The 18145-nt window shown below is 54.0% G+C and overlaps 9 protein-coding genes across 9 annotated transcripts; 5 read left to right on the top strand and 4 right to left on the bottom strand.

Moving 5' to 3' along the window:
- Window positions 1–1276: 1276 nt before the first annotated feature.
- On the bottom strand, window positions 1277–3586 carry CLUP02_11128 (uncharacterized protein; the record flags this gene model as incomplete). Its single annotated transcript, XM_049290096.1, has 10 exons — window positions 1277–1482; window positions 1559–1681; window positions 1735–1899; window positions 1958–2163; window positions 2240–2359; window positions 2395–2463; window positions 2523–2728; window positions 2838–2969; window positions 3032–3085; window positions 3152–3586. The coding sequence occupies 10 exons, from the start codon at window positions 3584–3586 to the stop codon at window positions 1277–1279; spliced, it is 1716 nt and encodes a 571-aa protein (XP_049147241.1).
- Window positions 3587–3709: 123 nt separating this feature from the next.
- CLUP02_11127 (uncharacterized protein) lies at window positions 3710–4935 on the top strand (the record flags this gene model as incomplete). Its single annotated transcript, XM_049290095.1, has 6 exons — window positions 3710–3805; window positions 3868–3911; window positions 3968–4089; window positions 4158–4332; window positions 4475–4629; window positions 4685–4935. 6 exons carry the CDS (start codon window positions 3710–3712, stop codon window positions 4933–4935), a joined length of 843 nt encoding a protein of 280 aa, XP_049147240.1.
- A 1507-nt stretch (window positions 4936–6442) lies between these two features.
- CLUP02_11126 (AN1-type zinc finger protein) lies at window positions 6443–6754 on the top strand (the record flags this gene model as incomplete). Its single annotated transcript, XM_049290094.1, has 2 exons — window positions 6443–6586; window positions 6680–6754. 2 exons carry the CDS (start codon window positions 6443–6445, stop codon window positions 6752–6754), a joined length of 219 nt encoding a protein of 72 aa, XP_049147239.1.
- Window positions 6755–7343: 589 nt separating this feature from the next.
- CLUP02_11125 (uncharacterized protein) lies at window positions 7344–8213 on the top strand (the record flags this gene model as incomplete). The annotated part of the gene is made up of 6 exons (XM_049290093.1): window positions 7344–7432; window positions 7498–7631; window positions 7688–7747; window positions 7798–7916; window positions 7970–7977; window positions 8033–8213. 6 exons carry the CDS (start codon window positions 7344–7346, stop codon window positions 8211–8213), a joined length of 591 nt encoding a protein of 196 aa, XP_049147238.1.
- A 118-nt stretch (window positions 8214–8331) lies between these two features.
- On the bottom strand, window positions 8332–9894 carry CLUP02_11124 (HhH-GPD superfamily base excision DNA repair protein; the record flags this gene model as incomplete). Its single annotated transcript, XM_049290092.1, has 2 exons — window positions 8332–8950; window positions 9059–9894. 2 exons carry the CDS (start codon window positions 9892–9894, stop codon window positions 8332–8334), a joined length of 1455 nt encoding a protein of 484 aa, XP_049147237.1.
- Window positions 9895–10879: 985 nt separating this feature from the next.
- Window positions 10880–12493, bottom strand: CLUP02_11123 (uncharacterized protein; the record flags this gene model as incomplete). The annotated part of the gene is made up of 3 exons (XM_049290091.1): window positions 10880–11845; window positions 11901–12200; window positions 12338–12493. Coding segments are annotated over 3 exons (1422 nt in total), but the record flags the coding sequence as incomplete, so codon positions are not given.
- Window positions 12494–13146: 653 nt separating this feature from the next.
- CLUP02_11122 (uncharacterized protein) lies at window positions 13147–13836 on the bottom strand (the record flags this gene model as incomplete). Its single annotated transcript, XM_049290090.1, has 2 exons — window positions 13147–13413; window positions 13768–13836. The coding sequence occupies 2 exons, from the start codon at window positions 13834–13836 to the stop codon at window positions 13147–13149; spliced, it is 336 nt and encodes a 111-aa protein (XP_049147235.1).
- An 85-nt stretch (window positions 13837–13921) lies between these two features.
- Window positions 13922–14711, top strand: CLUP02_11121 (uncharacterized protein; the record flags this gene model as incomplete). Its single annotated transcript, XM_049290089.1, has 2 exons — window positions 13922–14282; window positions 14530–14711. 2 exons carry the CDS (start codon window positions 13922–13924, stop codon window positions 14709–14711), a joined length of 543 nt encoding a protein of 180 aa, XP_049147234.1.
- Window positions 14712–15773: 1062 nt separating this feature from the next.
- CLUP02_11120 (exonuclease) lies at window positions 15774–17915 on the top strand (the record flags this gene model as incomplete). The annotated part of the gene is made up of 1 exon (XM_049290088.1): window positions 15774–17915. The coding sequence occupies one exon, from the start codon at window positions 15774–15776 to the stop codon at window positions 17913–17915; it is 2142 nt and encodes a 713-aa protein (XP_049147233.1).
- Between the last annotated feature and the right edge of the window lie 230 nt (window positions 17916–18145).

Below are 18145 nucleotides of genomic sequence, written 5' to 3'. Positions count from 1 at the left end.
AAGATTCCATGTCCTTATTCGCCAGTGATCTTTTGTGACCTGAGTTCGTATGTTCTCCTCAGGTGGTCTTCCATTGGGATTCTAGACCATCCGCTTGTACAATTCCGGGAACCCGCGGCGGTGACATCCGGCGGCGCGCGGCCCCCATAGTAGACAGTCCCAAAAGTCCGGGCCTGTGCCGCCGCCCCCCTACTCACCCTGTACGTTCCGGGGCGGGCACATATTCCTTCCACCTCTGTGTTAGTACGGAATAGATCTGGTCCTACCTCAACTGCTAGGTGGAATCAGCACTAGCTACCAAAATCGTAGGACTCCTGTAATTATCGGATGAGGAGGAGGATGGCCGGTTGATTGACGAGTGATCCAGCAGGGTTGATTCATCATCTGGCAGGTTCTGTTAGCAAAAGACCCAAGAGAGCATGGTAGATGCACGCTGTCCGCCACGGAAGCTTATCTCGCCGCTTTTGAGAGAAGATTCAGGTATCCTGGATGCTTCTTCGGAGCAGTTTCGAGCCAAATTACTCCGTATAGTAGCTCTTTCTCCCGTCTCTTTCGTCCTGTTACCATGGGTGGTGGACCAATGATACTAACAACAAGTTTGTGAGAATAGGGTGCGGTATACCCGTCTAACACCATTGAATCGCAATACATGTACGAATACGTCTTTGTCTCAATGACTATCTCGCGGATCGGACCGAGACATCTGTTCTCTATCATGAGTATGAGGCCTCTTGCTACCGTCCAGCTTGGGGTCGTACTACATCCTAACCATCAGTTACATTTTATCTGAAAGGGCAGCATTATTCATTGTCCGGCCGTCTTTGAGCGAGATTGACCGATGTCCGCGCCACATGTCTCGGAAATGTGCGGACACTGCTGAGGCTTCTATTTGGCTATTTGACTGCAGGCCTAGCTGAACCGTTGTAAAGCCGCGGTGCCGATACACTTGCTCAGTTCTCATCAGCCGGTGGCATGCCTGCTGTCTACTGTTTTCTTCCTCGGGCTGCTTCTTTGGGGATGAGACGGATGTCAAGCCACAGACCCCAAATAGTTATATTGGTTGAGGAGGAGTGGGACTGGGGAATCGGACGATTTTTTTGGCAGAGCGAGCCGGGGGTGGTAAATAGAATGAACCGTGGGGAATCGCACGGGAAACAACATCAAAACCGTCCGGTTCACCGTTTGGCTCGTAATTTTAGGAAATAGTCGTGACTGGGGGAGGCCGAGGACAGTAGGGGTTCCCCCATTGTAAATCAAGATCCGAGTGCATTGATGGCTAATTTTGATGGGCAATCAAGGCTAGACTGGCAATCTCGACGTCCGGCGTAGCATCGACTAACACTGTTGGGGGACAACCCAGAAGGCAAGTTAGAGAGGGAAGCATGTCCCCGTAGAAGGTATTAGGAGGCGGTGTAAATAAACACAGGACTGCTCCATAAATGAGGATTCCCTCAATCGGATGTTGAGCAAAGGATTGTGTAACTCACATTTTTGACACATGTCTAAAGGCACCCGGCGTTTCACTTCTGAGGGTTTTGCGGAATGCGAGAAATGACACCGAGGGCGGTTAAGCCAGAGATTTTGAGTTGACTTTTGCCAACGCACATGTGCTCTCCATTGCCATCCGAACCGTAGGATCCAAGATCCAGCGATTGCTCCAGCGATCCATCAGCGGGCGGGCCTCAAATGATTGGGTGCGGGCCTGCTGGCTCGAAATGCAAGGCGGTCTCGGACCCTCGACAACTCTGCGAAATAGGCGGTTATTACTCGATGATGCGAGGTTGGCTGGTCTCGTGAACAGGCGAAGCCACCTCAGGATGCGATTTCCCCTCAGGGATGATAAGATAAGACGAGCCATACATGAGGTAGGTAAGTCAACAACCGGATCGCAAGGATCGTCTTGTCGGGGCATTCGTATCCTTTGATTCATCCCCTCTTCGATAACAACACCGGACACGAGATAATGACCGTGGATATCCCGTGTTCGGTATGCGGGTACGACGAACGAGGACGGACAACGTTGAGCCGCGTTTGTCGACGGGCAGGCAGTTTGTCCCAGATATACACCTTTCCCGTGATATCTCGGCCAGCTCGCTGCATCGAAGATAGTCCTCCTGGAGGCTGGAGGACATGCTAAAAGCCAATGGCGCCGCTCCCAAGCGCCTGGATGCAGTGGCTGCAGGAAGCCAGCTCCAATACGGGAGGAGGTCGGGTTGCACGGCGCTAGGCTAGGCGGCACTGCTTGGGGTGACCTGTAGCTAACCATTCGGTGCCGCATCTGCTATTGTAGGGCACCTTTCCCTTCCACCTGTCAGAACTCAACTTGTGGCTGTGGAATATCAGGCTAGCCAAAGACAAGCTGCGATTCGGCATGCAGAGATATGTTGTTGTGACTTGATGGACAGCCAGCCGAGCATCTCCGGAGCCGAGCTATGGCGACAAAGGACAAAGTCTTTGCTCCGTCTGAGTTGGCCGCACCGCTCGGCCTAACCGTGTAGACTTCTCACTTGCTGTTCCACTACTTCTCAACTGATGATGGCCGTTGCAGGTCCACGCGGGGATCTCGGAAAGTTGATGTCGCGGGATAAGCTAAGGTCACAGCACTGGCATCTTTGGGTTCGGAACCGAAGAATGCCCCCCAGAAGGTCATTGCGTGCGGTGCGGAAGCCCCGAGACGCTTGGGGACGGTCCTCTTGGGAGAAAGTAAAGACGAGGTTATTCCTTGCAACTATCCAGAGCAATGACTTCGGGCCGGTAAGGGACGATAGGATGCTTGTCCTTTGATTAAGATAATTTTGCCATGGCTCAACTTGAATCTACCAGCGCCTCGTTTGCACGTCATTCATCAACGTTGAACCAGTGTTGGAGCGCATGGGACGACTGAGAGGTGCAGGTTCAAACGAATTTCCAGCGGCCGAGGCGAGCTTCACTGGCTTGACGGAGTATCGAAGTAGTATCGAGGAAACTGTCTACTGCTAATCTATTAGCTTCAATCTATTAGCTTCGGAACGTTGCGGCAGTTATTCGGTACCTCATGCGGGGGATGCTGTTGGCGAGAGCGAACAAAGGCCAGCGACAATGATGGCTTGTGACAGGCGACTGCGATGCGATTGGAAGGTAGTACCAAGTCAGTCGCCCTTCCATCTCTCACCAGCCATCTCGGTCCTTGGTTACGAACTGGTGCAGAGCGAACTAGGATGCCTCCTGCAACTCGGGCTCCAGCACAAGCCATGATCCATGAGGCCATGCTGCCACTAGCGACTGTTGCCATGCCGTGACATGCAATGCCATGTACTGCACGAGAAGCAGAGCGAACGACCTGAGCTTGTCTACCATTGACAATTGGTCGAGATGAGGAGGATTGGCCTGCTTGGTTCGGACAGGTTGAAAGATGGATTAGGCTGCTGAGTTTGGCGGCACATGGCTTCGGTACCCGTCCATCGGCAATCCTTGGACAGCCCGAGGAAATGGCGGGAGGGGTGAAGTCGGCGATGTATCGGTAGATGGAAGGTCGGTGACCGGCCCCGATGCAACGGCGAGAAGTGTATTTTGGAGGTCGAAGTACATAATTACCATATGTTGGCATTAGAAGTGCGGAGAGGAAACTGATGATTGAGACAAGGCAAGATCAGGTACCTACGCACCTTACCTTAGGAAAGTAGACAGGTAGGTACCTTTGGCAATTGTGATTTTGACGGCAGTTGCGCGGATGGGAGTTTCATTTTGGTTCTTCGGAAACTTCTCAGCTCCTTCCTTCCTTTTCTTCCTGCGACGATCCTACTCAGTTGACTTGTCCATTCGTCAGGTGCAATTCACCATTCATCTTCCACAAGTAATTTGTCTAATGCAGTGTGGAAGGCAAGGTAGTTGAGCAACATCCTTCTTGACTCGCTCGGAGCATCTGCTGTACTGTAGTGCGTGAGTACCTGAGGTAAATAGTCAGGTAGGTAGTCTAACATGAAGGTAGGCCGATCTACATCTCGACTTCTGCACCGTTCAACTTAGGAACGGAGTATTCACATCTGCCTTCACCGCGTTGCATCTACCTGACTCAGTTCCAGGGATTTTTTCAAATCACACCCTCCTGCGGTCTGCTTTGCGTCGTTGGCAAGCCCGCATGGATCGAATCCCGTCGTCTTGCTGCCACTAGCATTCAGAAAGTCACCTCATTTCCTCCATCACCAAACCACCGCTGACGTATATCACATTGCGCATCCTTGCCTTGAGAATCGAGGCACTCACAGCACTACCTTACGGATACGCTGCCGGTATTCGGATACCTTGCGCAATTTCAGCACCCTCGTTCCTATTCAGTCTCACCAGTGAACCCTCGTCAGCCACCGCCCCATGTTACTTTCGTCTCCAACGCCATCATCCATGGCATTGGCAGCACTGATCGATAATCTCGACAAGCCATCTTAGGCTGTTCCGGGGCTGATCCGTCTGGAGTGATCCATTGACTCGGGACAAGCAGCCACCGGAGCCATGACTTATACGAATGCCCGACGGAACGAGAGACACACGAGAGGCGCGAGGCCCAGTCCGATCCAGTACAATCCAGTCTACACAATAATCAATCATCCCGACGTACATTCACCGCTTTCGGAGCCTCACAAACCGTCAACCAGTGTCATCGGCATTGTCCTGGCGCCCATTTGACACAAATCAGCACTGCCAATTACAGTTTTGGAGTGCCAGGACCAGCGCCAGCGTCATTACCGTACCGGTTCCCGAGCCATCAGCGTCAGCGTCAGCGTCAGGCGCCAGCCTCTCTTCTCCAATCCTGTAATCCCGAGGCTCAAAGCCACCAGAGCGACGCCTCTTTCTCCCTCTCTCTCTCTCGTTTCGCCCACCCTTAAACACGACCCTGACTCCATCGTCCCCATCAGCGCTGTCTCGACCCCCGCCCCATCGGATCTACCAACCTACGGCTGACTACACCCACTACTGAGTCCTGACCACGGACCAACGATGACCTTCCTTCGGTTATACGGATGGTACCTGGGTACCTCGGACGCACACGTACGTTGTTCACTGCCTGTTCTCTTTGCAGCAGGGAAACGCCCACTGTTCCGGCTGAACAAAGAACAGGGAACCTCGACTTTGGTGAGTCGAGCCTCTCTTTCTTGTTGTACGGATACCCCCTACCCTGGATTTTCTGGTATTTCACTTGACCTCTCACACCCACATGGCTGTGCACCGATATCCGCCGCTTCCACTGCAACTGGAGCCGCTGCAACTGGAGGAGCCAGTACCCTTCCCAACGCATCACTTGACGAGTTGTCGTCAGTGTATCCGTACTCCGTACGCATACGCAGTAATAGTCTGCTGGGCTGGCTGGGGGCCCAACATCTGGCCCAAGTTTACGGACACGGCATCTCTGCTACGACCTCGAGTTCCATATCTCGTGCAAGGCCAAGTACGGATACCTCCTCTCGTCGTTGTTCCATTGGATTCTGCATGCGCAAACGGAAACGGCTACCTTAGCACTCTGCGTGGCATGGATAGCACTGGGGACACCGTGGACACCGTGGACCGCAGAATGGTCTGGCCGTGCATTGCATGGCAGCGCATCGGAGCGCACCTCAGCAGATGTCCATCTAGCGCGGATGAGTGCTTCCACTTGTCTAGCTGAGGAGGAGGAGGGAAGAGTGAGGAGGAGGGCCATGAGGTGTGTGTTTGCGGGTGTGGTGTTGTGGTCACACCCCCCACCGTCGAAACTGAAGACTTCAGAGTAACTCTCGCTCACTCCCGCAGCCACAAGCTCTCTCTTCCCGGCCGTGGAGTTGTAAAGTCCACCCAAGAGTGGCAGACTAACAGGCTGAAAGTGGTGAGGTAAGCCGCCTGGGAACGCCTCGCCTCGTTGCTTGGGTCTCCGTTTTAATCAATCCTGCATTGGCGCCTCCGATGAAGTGTGCCCTGCATGTCTATTTTCCCAATAAATAACAACATAATCCACCCCCCTCCCCAGACCAGACCCAAAGCTCCACCAGCCACCCTGTCCCCTGCTCCACGTCTGTTGTTCCTTGTCTTGTCTTTGGTTGTCATTGTGAGCGCTTCTCCCGCCTTCGACCTGGCGCCTGGCTTGCCCGGTTGGACCTGGACCCGGTCCTGCCTCTCTGCTTATTAGATCATCATTGACCGACTGACACAATTCGCCTCCAGTCTTCTTCTAATACTTCTACTCTCACTCATCACCTCTGATTCACTTTTTCCTTCTCTCCTTCTTTTCCTTCTTCTCTCTCTCACGTCTCCCTCATCCCACTTCGGTCTCTTCACACCTCCCGCCTCGCCACGCAAGCTGCTGGACCCCAACGAGTCATCCTCTGCGATCAAGTCCGATCTCGTCTCTCGACGTCGCAGTCTACAAACCCAACCAACGTCGCTCTCAGACGAGGACACCCGTAACCAAATCGTCTTCACCCCAAAACAACTACCAATCATGCCTCAGAAGAAGATCCGCTGCACCTTTAAGGAGTGCAAGGATGCTGCTCAACGTATCGTTGGCGACTGCGGATTCTGCAACGGCCACTTTTGTGGCAAGCACCGCCTCTTAGAGGACCACAAGTGCGACGGCTTGGAAGACGTAAGTTTCACTTCCGAGTTACCATTCTCATGGTTATTAGGACTCGGTACTGTGTTGCAAGATGAAGGACTCATTTGCTAACTTACTGCTCAGTGCAAGAAGCAATCACATGAGCGGAATGCAGCACAACTCGAGAGCGAGCGCACGCAAGTTATCCGTGGGGTATAATCGGATCGACAACATCGAGACCGATCCTGATCGCATTCCGCCATGGCGCTCGCGTAGTCAAACACACATACACATGGCGAGGTGCCACGAGCTATCCCACAAGGCCGGATACAGCGTGGATTGCACCATACCAAGAGCTGTTAAGCCAGTCCGGGGCGCAAGGCTCACATCCTTATCGCACGTCCTACCCACATCTTTGGACCTCTGCACGACGCATGGATCAGTTATTTTCGACACACTTATTTGCGAGATTTCGCAGCTCGCATTCATAATGCTGCAGCGGTAGCGACGGCGGCGACAACAGCGTTTCTGTTTGGTCTCCGCGTGATTTGCACGATTCAGAGCGGCATCCCGTCCGAATCCTTACACCAATGATGTGTATCATACTTCGGCTTAGGATAGTTCGGCTTCATACTTCTTCCGCAAGGCGTACCGGCGTATAGTTCATTTGGAGCGGCCGCCAAGGAGAATTCGGCCATCAAATTTTGACAATATTTCAAACCATTATTTTACTCAGTTTTGATCACTGCTCGACTCCATGTTCACTACCGTTTGACAAATGCATATTTCATGACTAACAAACCTCACTATGAACTATGATGTTCGACACCATGCCACACGCTGCGCCAGTGGCAGTGGCCGTTCCGGCAGCGGAGTAGCCGCGAGTCGCCGGGGCCAGTTCGGAGAGTTATCCGCCTTTTCAGCCGAATGAAACCACGGACGAACATTACAAAGTGCGTCAGAACTTTGACCCTTTTTTCTCTCTCACTCTGTCACCTCCTTGTTCCAGAACATCCATATAAGGAGAGGCGGAGGAAGAGGGGGCGCCCGGCGGGCAAAGACAATTCTGTTTTTCCCTTAGGCCCCCCTGCAAGCCGTGGCACGCCGTGCTTCATATGGCCGCTTTCGTCGTCCTCTGACCTCGCGAGTCAGCCACAACTCTCTCCGCCATCCCCATCCTCATCCCCCTCCGCCCACGCCGATTTTCCACACGTCACGAAAAGCTACTTTCTGATTGAAGTGGACGACAATGACGGCACCAGTGAACCACGGGTCCACGGGGGATCAGAGCACGGGCGCCCACTACATACAACGGGGCGAATACCGATTATCCCGGCCTATCTCCGATATCGTATCTCACACAGTCACAATCGCCCCCATCGTTCTGCAACGCAGTCGTCTGCCCGGACCAGCTGACAACTCACCACAACACAGTACACACAGTGTCGGGAACGACCGGCAGGCACGGCAATGACTCTTCAACTCCCTTTTCCGCAGGGCCACCTCAAAATTCGGAATTCCTCCGAGTCTGTTCGGGTCCCCCGCTTCTCCACCGACCCCCGAGAACGAGACAAGTAGGACCCCGGTCATTCCGCTGGTTCACTGGTCGCGTGGTCGATTTGTCGTTGCCGGCGGACGGCACGTCATTTCTGCGATTTCCGCCCGCCCCTGGCGTTGATGTTGCACATTCCCGTCTCCGTACGGGTCAACGCACAAGTAACGGTCATGCCGGTATGGGCCAATTGCTTCATTTACGACAAGTGTTGTACAATAGGTAGGGTTCTATTTACACCCAACTACCTGGATAGGCCGCTTCTGCGACTTCTTCGCGGTGCATCCGTACTCACAACTGCATCCGGTTCGTCACCAACCGCCGGCTCCGATGCCAGCTCCGGCTGCTCCGTCCTTTGATTCACAACCGCATCACGCACAACTTGCTCCTCCTTGACAACCTCTTCCGTCTTGATGACCACGTCCCCATCTTCCTCCTCCTTCACCTCGACCTTGACCTCCCTCATCTTACGCCCCTCATTCACCTTCTTCCTCTCCGCCGCCTTACACAACCCGCCCAACCCGAGCTCGCAATCGCCGCACTTGCGCCCGACAGGCAAGCAGACCGTCTGGCCGAACCCGACGAGCAGCCAGTTGATCTCGCGCCACTTGTCCTTGGGCAGCCAGCTCTGCAGCGCGTGCCGCGTCGCCTCGGGCTGCGTGGTCTTGTGCCAGCCCCAGAGGTTCGTGATGCGGTGCACGTGTACGTCCACGCCGATGCCCTCGGTGCGGTCCCAGGCCGCGGACAGGCAGAGGTAGGCCATCTTGGGGCCTACGCCGGGTAGGGAGGTGAGACCTTCAATCGTGTCGGGGATATCGCTGTTGAATTTGTCGCGGAGGATGATGGCTGCTGCTTTGATGAACCTAGGACATCCAACGTTAGCATTTTCGGTGTTCTGCCACATACGCCCGGATCGAAGGCAATCGCTCCCCGTGTGCCATCCATCATGGGAAAGAAAGGGAACAACATACTTTGTCTTATTGTTATGAAACCCCACCGCCCAAATCAACTCGTTCAACAGCGCAGGTTCCACAGCCAGCACATTCTCCAAACACAATCCCCCCTCCGCGCCCTCCTCGTGCGGCGGCAACTCCGTCATCAGCCTCTTCATCGCCACCGCGTTCACCGTGTCTTTCGTCTGGCTCGAGAGCATGAGCGCAATCAAGATGTGGAAGCGCCGGTCGCGCTCCGAGGCGTCGGGGTGGAAGAGGCGTTCGCAGCCCATTGTGTCGACGGCGGCGTTGCGCGCCGCGCCGTGGAGGCGCATTTCTTTTACGGCGTTGTAGATTTGCGACCAGTCTGTTGGGGGTTCGATGTGTGTTGTGGAGGAAGAAGGGGATGTGCCGCGGATCGTGCGTGCTGGTTTACGGGTTTTGCGGGCTTTTGGAGGAGATGGTGGTGACGTGGCGTCGGTTTCGATGTGTTCGGTTTTAATTCTCGTTCGTGATTTTGATGTCGTTCTTGGTGGTGGTGGTGGTGCTGCTGCTGCTACACCTGTGGTACTTTCACTCTCCGCGCCTTGTACTTCCTCCTCTTTGACAACCCGTCTCCGTTTCCTGCTCCGCGAGTCGGGAACCGCATCTTCAATGTCGGCGACGCCTAGAACTATATCGTGGAGCGCGGCTTCCGTGGCTGTCGCCTTGGAATCCGCCGTAGAGGTCGTCGAATCCGATGCGTATGCGAACCGCGCGAGCGAAGATCTCGTCGTCCGGCGGGTCTGTGACGGCGGCGGCGGCGGCGGCGGCGACGATGCCGCCATCTTGTTGAAGAGCGCCGACGTCTCTTTTGCTAGTTTCGAGGTCTTCATTGCGAAGTGAGGTGCGCTGTCCTATGCTTTCGACTCATGGCGCTGCGATGGCGAACATTGACGAGTTTACAACAAGATATCTGGAAGCATTAAGAAGGAGCCCTTTCTTCCTTGGCTGATGTATCCGTATGTCTGACGAAAGAGAAGTAGTTTGTCAAAGAAACGGCGAGCTCCCGTCGACAAACGACGCAATTGACTCTGGCAACCCCCCCTACAGCGCGCCCAACGCGCCGCCGGCGTAATCGTAAACCCATTGGTCCTCGACTTCCCGTCCCGCCCACGGACCACTCGTGTGGCTTGTGAAATAAGAGCCGGGGGGGAGGGACGGAAGAGGGGGGGTGCGAGACCCCTGTGGACACCATGCCTGGTCCGAGCCTAGTGCCGCCCGGATAGCCGGGATTACACAGTCTGCTTAAGCGAGAAAGTCGTATCCTTGTCCGTATGACGCTCCTGCTTGTAGTCGTGCGGGATGGGGGGAAAGGTACTTTGGATGTATGCGAGGTTGGGAAGGGGGATCAGCAGAAGAAGATGGAGGCGGTTCTGGAAGTAGGGTCTTTTCAGGGCGCTGGCTACCCAAGATGAACTATGCAGATTGTTGTTTTGTTGAGGGGTGTTTGTTTGTGAGGTGTCGATCCGGGTTGAAATCCCGTGGACCAGCTGAGCTGGATAATCACCATAATAACATCCACAGATAGTAGGCAGCATTTGACTGGAATGATACGTACCGGCATGCCTTCTCCGTTCATGTTTACGTTCTATTCACGGGGTGCAAACAGACAGCTTAAATGTGAATCTTCTTGGGCTGCCAAGCCTATCTACGACAATCACGCAGGTATCAAAGATCAGTGGTGCAAGAAACACACGGTTGAACATGATGTATACAGGAGGTAACTTGAACTCTCCGAGAGGAGCATTAACTCTAAATCCATCGCTTCTCCAACTCCAACTCCGGCTCCAAAAAAACAACAACACAAGACCACCCTGTCTAGACCGTGAACTCTTCGTTAAGCCAGTGCTTGAGCACGACGTGGCCCTCGCTGAACGTCTTCTTCTCCCAACGCACAATAATGGCAGCATGGCTGTGCCTGTCCTTGTGGATCCAAACAGGATACTTATGCCAGCCTACAGAGTCGAGTGCCTGAATCATCTGGAACTGGTAGGGCGCCAAGGCGAGGGTAGGCTGCGACGGCACCGACATGCGCCTTTCCCTAGCCAGGAGCTGTGTGGTGCTGCGATCCATCTCGACCTCATCCAGATCCTCTTCCGATTCACTTCCCAGGAACTCTTGGTCTTGCGAGCTGTTGAGAGTCTCGTACACGTGTTCCACCTCCTCCCGAATCTCCTTCATCCACAGGGGGCCGCGGTATTCGTCAATTGCCACTCCTGCAAGCCCCTTTTCGTGCAATTGAATGCGTTTCGATGAACGGACCGTCTGGACGACTGAGCTGAACAAGAACGCAATTATACCAATGGGGACGAAAATGGTCAAGGCTATGGCGAAAGGAACGCGCTTGATCCATTTCCAGCTTGACCCAGCAACAGACGAAAGCGTGGCCGGCTCCGATATCTTTGGCTTTGGCGCCACGGGATGATTGGGATCGAGGATGACATCTTCGTAGCCGTCCAAGAAATTGGCCTTGATCTTGTCGACGTTGGTGTAGGGGTCGGTCTTGGTAATGCCGGTGGTGTAGTGCACGGCACTCCTGTCGTTGACAATATTGGTGTATAAGGTGTGACGTTTGAATCGCTTTAGTCCCGCGAGGAAAATGGAGTCGGGATCGGCCAAAACGGCGAGCAGTGGTCGACCGGTATCGCGGAAGTTGTCGATGGTGAACAGCTGACGGCCGGACATGGATAGGGTGCGAGCTCCGAGAACATTCCACAAGTGATTGTGCCATCCCCGGAGTGGTGTGCGAACGCCGAGGTGTGGCGTGGCAAAGGTCACAAAGTTCTACCGCAAGTTAGTCGCCATCGTCCTTTGCTGCATCAAGAGATGTTCCTCTCACCATGCATTCCACGGTATCGAGTATGCCCTTGGAGTGAAGCAGGCCAACGGCGTAGCGGGAAACGAGACCTCCGAGCGAGTATCCGACGATGCTCAGCTTGGTGATCTTGCCGCCCTTCTCCTCAATGAGGCGCAGCTCCTCCTCGATCTCGGCGCACACACGCTCACCACCACGCTCGATACCATCGTACGTGAAAGAGCCACTGTTTCGCTTCGCAAGTAGCAGGTGTAGCTTGTCGGCGGAGTACTTGGCGCGCAAGCTTTTGGCGATCTGGGCCATGTGGTTGGGGTTACCCCAAAGCTATGGAGCCGAGGCGGCGTTGCGTTAGTTCAGAAACATTCATGACGTCGTGGGAAAACGGTGCTGCAGTCTGCAGACGGGTGCAGAAAGGGAGAAAAAGACAGGGAATGACGTCTAAGGTGTAAAGGTAAACTCACCCCATGGACCAAGACGCAGAGATGATCGGCCTCTGCGGTGCCTCCGGTGTAATCCATTAGATAGTCGTAGGATGAGATCAGGGACCGGTTAATAGAGCGAATAGAAAAGGGTAACAACGTTGGAAAAAGTTGCGATGGAGAACGTCGAAGGGAAGCTCCAGTGGGACGCGCTCCGAGTTAAATTCTCGGGGCGACCACAAGAGTCCCTCCAACGGACAATCCGCGAAGCCCGACCGTCGAGGTGGAGGGGGGGGGGGGGCGTCTGAAGTCCGCTCAGGACAGTGGACAGGTGCTTGTTGGCGGGTTGAAATTCAAGGACACCAACACTGCCCTGGGCCCCCCAATACCGGGCTCTCCCGCACGCTGGCGGAGCGGCGTTTGCTACTTTGCTGCCCGTAATACTGAAGGGGTGTATGCAAGTCCCCTGGATTTAAGGGGGAGATAAGGCGGCTTAGCACCACGATTGCTCCGGTAGTCTCCTGTGGTGGTGTGCTTCCAGGCCGCGATTGGGTGAGGGTACCGTGCGCCGCGTGGCTTCAGCGGCCTGGTGATTCCTTCTGTCTCCTTTGCAGGCTGCAATTACTCGTCCAAGCTGTTTGTTGATTGGACAGAGTCGGTGTTTGTTTGCTAACCACACCTCGTACTTTACCCTGAGGTAACTAACCTTACCAAGGGTAAGCTGTCGGTAAGGTAGGGATCGAGGTACCTAGACAGTAGACAGGAATGGAATGCGCGCACGCGACGTCTCTTTTGGGACCTTGCTGATAAAGTGGAGGGAGCTGCAGTTCGCAGCTGTTGGTGGGGTGGAATCAGCTTGTCGGGATTGCGACCCGTGACGACACCTCAAGCTGCAAGTCTCTCCGTGTAGTCCTGGGTTGGGTGAGCTCGCAAGATGGTCGATTTTGGGGAACAACTCGAGAGTAAGTCGAAGGGATGCAAACCTGCCGCGAGGTGGTGAGGACCCTGAGCCGAGCAGGCGCGCCGGCCGCCCACTCGTCGCTGGTACGAAGTAGTCGAGAGGACGGGTGTGTGAGAACCCAATTTCGAGTTGAACTTTGGTCTTTGGAGTTCATCCGCTGGGTACGTCACGGTGATCTCTAGCTTTCGCAAGCGCGTACTTCATCCAAGAGGATTGCTTCGTTGTGCAACTTCCCGTTCTGCCAAAGCAAAGGTTCTCAAATCACAACTTTCGTCCAGGTGGTGGGCATTGGGCGCCTCATTTATAGACGGCCCAAGATTGAAAAGATAGCATTGCACAGGAAGCAAGCCAGGTTGGTTTGTGAACCCCTCGCTTCATCTTGCTCCTTGATAACGATTTCCTCGATAACTGAGCTAACACAGGAGCGAGTGACACTGACAGGCAGGACATACCTCCCGGCCGTACTCACACACTTACCTACACAGTAGACTCTGCACTACGGGCTACTCACCGCCAATAGCTCTTGTCCAACCGTTGCACCGCGATAGGCAAGTCCATCCTCGAGACCAGGGCTGCCCATGGTTTCGCCCTTTCGCTTGGTGCCACTGCCACTAGCACTCGCCGGGGCTCTGATACCGCAGTGCCGTTATCAGCGGGCAAGAGAAATGGCTGGCGGCTTCGTTAGGTTGGCGGGCGTCTTTTTGGCTTTTGACTCTCCTGCTCTGCCTGCTCTGCGTCTCCATCTGCGTGTCTGCGTCACCCTGCTCATGCAAGGAAGGTGCGGAGGCTGCATTCTTATTGCTGTGCCCCGTATGGAGTACATACGCAGTAGTAACTCAACACCTCAAGAACGAGGGGTTGTGGTGGATAAGGGAGGACAGGTTGATCATCAGGTCCATCATATCACATGCGAGACCATGTCTGTGCAGCCCCGCGCGGATCCGATAAGAGATGTCGGATCTGACGAGCTGCGAGCACAACAAATGAGAGCACGGCGGGGCTTAGTCTTGCTGGCGTCAGATGTAGGTACTGAGATTGATAAAGTGCAATGTGACGGAAGAGCAGTGCAAGTGGAATTCGTGAATCAAGCCTTATCTTTAGTGTACTTTGTGTGATTAATACACTTTCTGCCATGATGTATCTCCACGATGTCTTGGCGCGGGTGGAAATGCCCGTGTGTATTATCGGGCTGATTCCTGGGCTTCCAAAGATGAGACGGTGGATGAAATGAAGTTTGCGTACCTGGAACTAACAACGATATACTGTGGGCAACGCTCTCCCTGGAGGGTCCCGGACGACCATGGAGGGAGATATCGCGGACCTACCAATTTCTCCAAAGTTCAGGAACAAAAATGCCGGGCTTATTCAGAAAAGCGACAGGTCGATAGCAGACGTGGATTGCCCTGCCGTTCTTGGGTGTTCGTATGCAGGCAGGCCGCAAGCTGCAAAAGATGATTGACGGTTTGGGAAACTCCCAACTTGACTCAGGTGGGTGATGTAACGGCGTCGAAACAACTTTCGGTGTAAAAGGACAAGAAAGGATGCTACCCTGAACCTCGATTGCAGTCTTCCCTAGGTTGTCATCTCGATTGATGAGCTAGACCATTTCTCGTTGCGTGCTGCCTTATCTTGCCAGTGCATGGACATCTCAGCAACCTGGATCATTGCGTGCCCTCATTGCGTGGCAGGGGAAGGTGACGACAAAGTATTCAGAATGCATTGGAAACTGCAAGATCCAGACCAACAGTGGAGATGGATGCATCTCCGTCAGGTACGGAAAGATCCAGTGCTATTCTCGGTCAACGGCCCCACTAGAGCTTCAAGCTGGCCCTTACGCAGTAAAGATGCACCTTGAGACTTAGGTAATCCTTCCAGGCGCTCGGAGCCTCCCTTCATCCCAACTCCGACAAGATTCGAGACACATCAACCATCTGTGACATTGTCCCAAACCAACCCATCTTTATGCCTTGGATACTCCCGTTATCGTCTTTTTGCAGCATCACCCAATCTTACTTCATTCTTGTGTCAGCCTCGCCCGGTCTACGCGCCACAACCGACCAACGTCCCCTTTATCCGTGGACCCGCGAATTCTCCGACTGGAACGTCACAACCTGACCTAACGACATTGGCCCCATCTGTGTCTACGTCTGCGTCTGCTTTCTGCCATTTTGGCTATGAGATCCTCGCACCATTCCCCCGGATCTTCGAGGCCTTAATCGGCGCTTTCACACTCAATCTCCCTCTATCCCTCTCGAGCTCACTTAGGCTTTATCCCACACCAACAGCCAGTAGTCTCACCCCACTCTCTCTACCATTCACAGCTTCGTCCGTGTATACCCTCCAACGTATACTTCCGTCTGCAAACGAGGTTCTGGCGGTCTCCCATCTCCGTCACCTTCGTTCCTTCTCTTAGTGTTGCAGTAACAGACGAAGAAGGAAGCAGCCGCGCCTGGTGGTCCTGCCATTGTTCAACAGAACCATTGTATTTCTACAGCGTCTGAGGAAAGTCTTGTCGCAATGTCCTTTGTAGACCTCAAACACATTCCCTGTCCCAAGGGAGAGCAATGCACAGCTTTCATGTGCCTCTTCCAGCATACAGCAGACAGGGATAAGATGGCGGCACCATCAGCACCGGCACTCAACGCGTCAGGAACGTCGGCAAAAAGGTCGACTGATACCACGACGGATGCAACCCGGGATGGCCCTCGAAAACGTCTGAAGGTTGCCCAAGACGTCAGAAACCCCGCCGATTCTACAAGTCCTCCCACTCCTGTCAAAACGACCTCAAAACAAGACGTTACCGCACCAAGACCAGATGACACTCTGTCACCTGTCGCTCGGCCCATCTCACCTCCACCTTTAAAGCGTCCGTCGTCCTCCTCCTCCACGGTCGTGAAGAAGCTTCCACAGTCTAAACCAGTCGCCCCTTCTCTCGCTTCTTCGTCCGACCTCAGGAAGTCACTGAATCACTCTGCTCCAAGCAGGTCCTCTCCTTTATCATCGTCTATTAATCCTCCAACTAAACGCAAGGCTGATTCATCTGCCACTACTGCATCTCATTCTTCCCCAGTAAACCTAACTTCAATACAAAAAGACACTCCTTCCACTCCATCCAAGCCTGACCCTCCTAAGAAGATCAGGAAGGTCGAGGTTCTCAACCCTCGTTTACTCAAATCATCACCAGCAAAGTTTGAGATACGATTCAAGCTAGTGCAGCTGCTACATGAACAATACGCCCGCCTGAACAACGAGCTCAAGAAGACTGCCAAAGACGCAGAAGAGAAGCAGCTCCTTCTCACAGATCAAGATCTCATTTGGAGAGTCCTTGACGAAGAAGAATCCACGGCGATAGAGAAAGGCGCCATCTACTCAAACGTAATCAAAAACAAAATCATGCAGTACAAAAAGATGACACTCCTTCAGTGGAAGGAGGAGAGAGTCGTTCAACGCCGCCAGACGACTCAAAAGGGCCCTCACAGCAAGGCTACCGCCCCTCCCAAGAAGATTGTTACGGGCTTGACCCTGGCCCAGGAAGTCCAGCTTGTTCGCCAACTCATCACCCCCATCGACGGCCTTGCCGCCCACGGCTACGTCTCCTCTGTCCCTGCCGAGGCCGACATCCAGAAAGCCCGTGAGGGTCTTGATGCTGCAAAGGGTTGGGAGAAGTGTGACCGCTGCGACAAGCGCTTCCAGATGTTCCCTGGAAGAAGAGAAGAGGATGGAGCTCTCGCCTCTGGTGGCAGTTGCACCTTCCACTGGGGCAAAACCTACTTTCCCGAGCGCCAGTTGGGCGATAGATCTCAGCAACCCAAACGCTACCGATGCTGTGGGCAGGCTGTCGGAGACTCTGCCGGCTGCCACTCCAACGCTCACCACGTTTTCAAGGCATCAGATCCCAAGAGACTGGCTTCCGTTCTCAACTACGCCGAGACGCCCGCCAACCCCAATGCTCCCACCGACAGAGCTGTTGGCTTCGACTGCGAAATGTGCTACACGGTCCATGGCCTTGAGCTCATTCGCCTAACTGCAACATCGTGGCCTACTGGAGAAGAGCTATTGGATGTCCTCGTTCAACCCATCGGTGAGATCCTTGATCTCAACTCGCGCTACTCGGGTGTGTGGCCTGAAGACATGGCATCCGCCGAGCCCTGGACTGCAAAGGAAGAAGACCCAACTCCTGCCCAGGCGAAGAAGATGTCGAGCCCCAAGAAGACCAAGAAGAAGATGAAGATTGTGTCGTCGCCTGAAGTTGCTCGCGACCTTCTCTTTGCTCTCATCAGTCCCGAGACTCCACTAATTGGACACGGACTGGAGAATGACTTGAACGCCGTTCGCATCGTCCACCCTACTATCATTGACACTGTTCTTCTTTACCCTCACAAGCACGGCCTTCCGTACCGCCTTGGCCTGAAGATGCTCATGGACAGCCTTCTTAACCGTAAAATTCAAGTTGAGACGGCTGGCAAGGTTCAGGGACACGACAGTGCGGAAGACGCCCGGGCTGCGGGAGATCTCGTGCGCCTGAAGCTCTCCGAGGAATGGAAGAGCATGAAGCTCAAAGGTTGGAAGCTTGAGGGGGGTGAGTTCGTGCCGCCCGGCGGCAAGGTGGACGATTTCAATGGTCACTTGACTGCCGAGTTCCTTGAATCTGCCCTTTAGAGCCGGGTGGGCATAGCACATGGTTGATTTTACGAGAGAATGAGCTGGCGTTAGGGATGACATGGGGTCCTCAGGTAAATGATGCCTTGGGTCGATGGGCTTTTGCAGTTATGATACCTACCCTACATGGGTTTTCTTAATACTAATTGGTACATGGGACCATTCTCACCCAGCTATTCTTGACTTGTTTCTTCACGACGTGATTGCTTGCGTGCGACTATCTAACGCGT

The sequence above is a fragment of the Colletotrichum lupini genome, chromosome 5 (genome assembly GCF_023278565.1).
Source record: "Colletotrichum lupini chromosome 5, complete sequence".
Lineage (NCBI taxonomy): Eukaryota > Fungi > Ascomycota > Sordariomycetes > Glomerellales > Glomerellaceae > Colletotrichum > Colletotrichum lupini.
The sequence above is the reverse complement of the archived record's forward strand: the minus strand, read 5'-3'. Positions and strand labels throughout refer to the sequence as shown.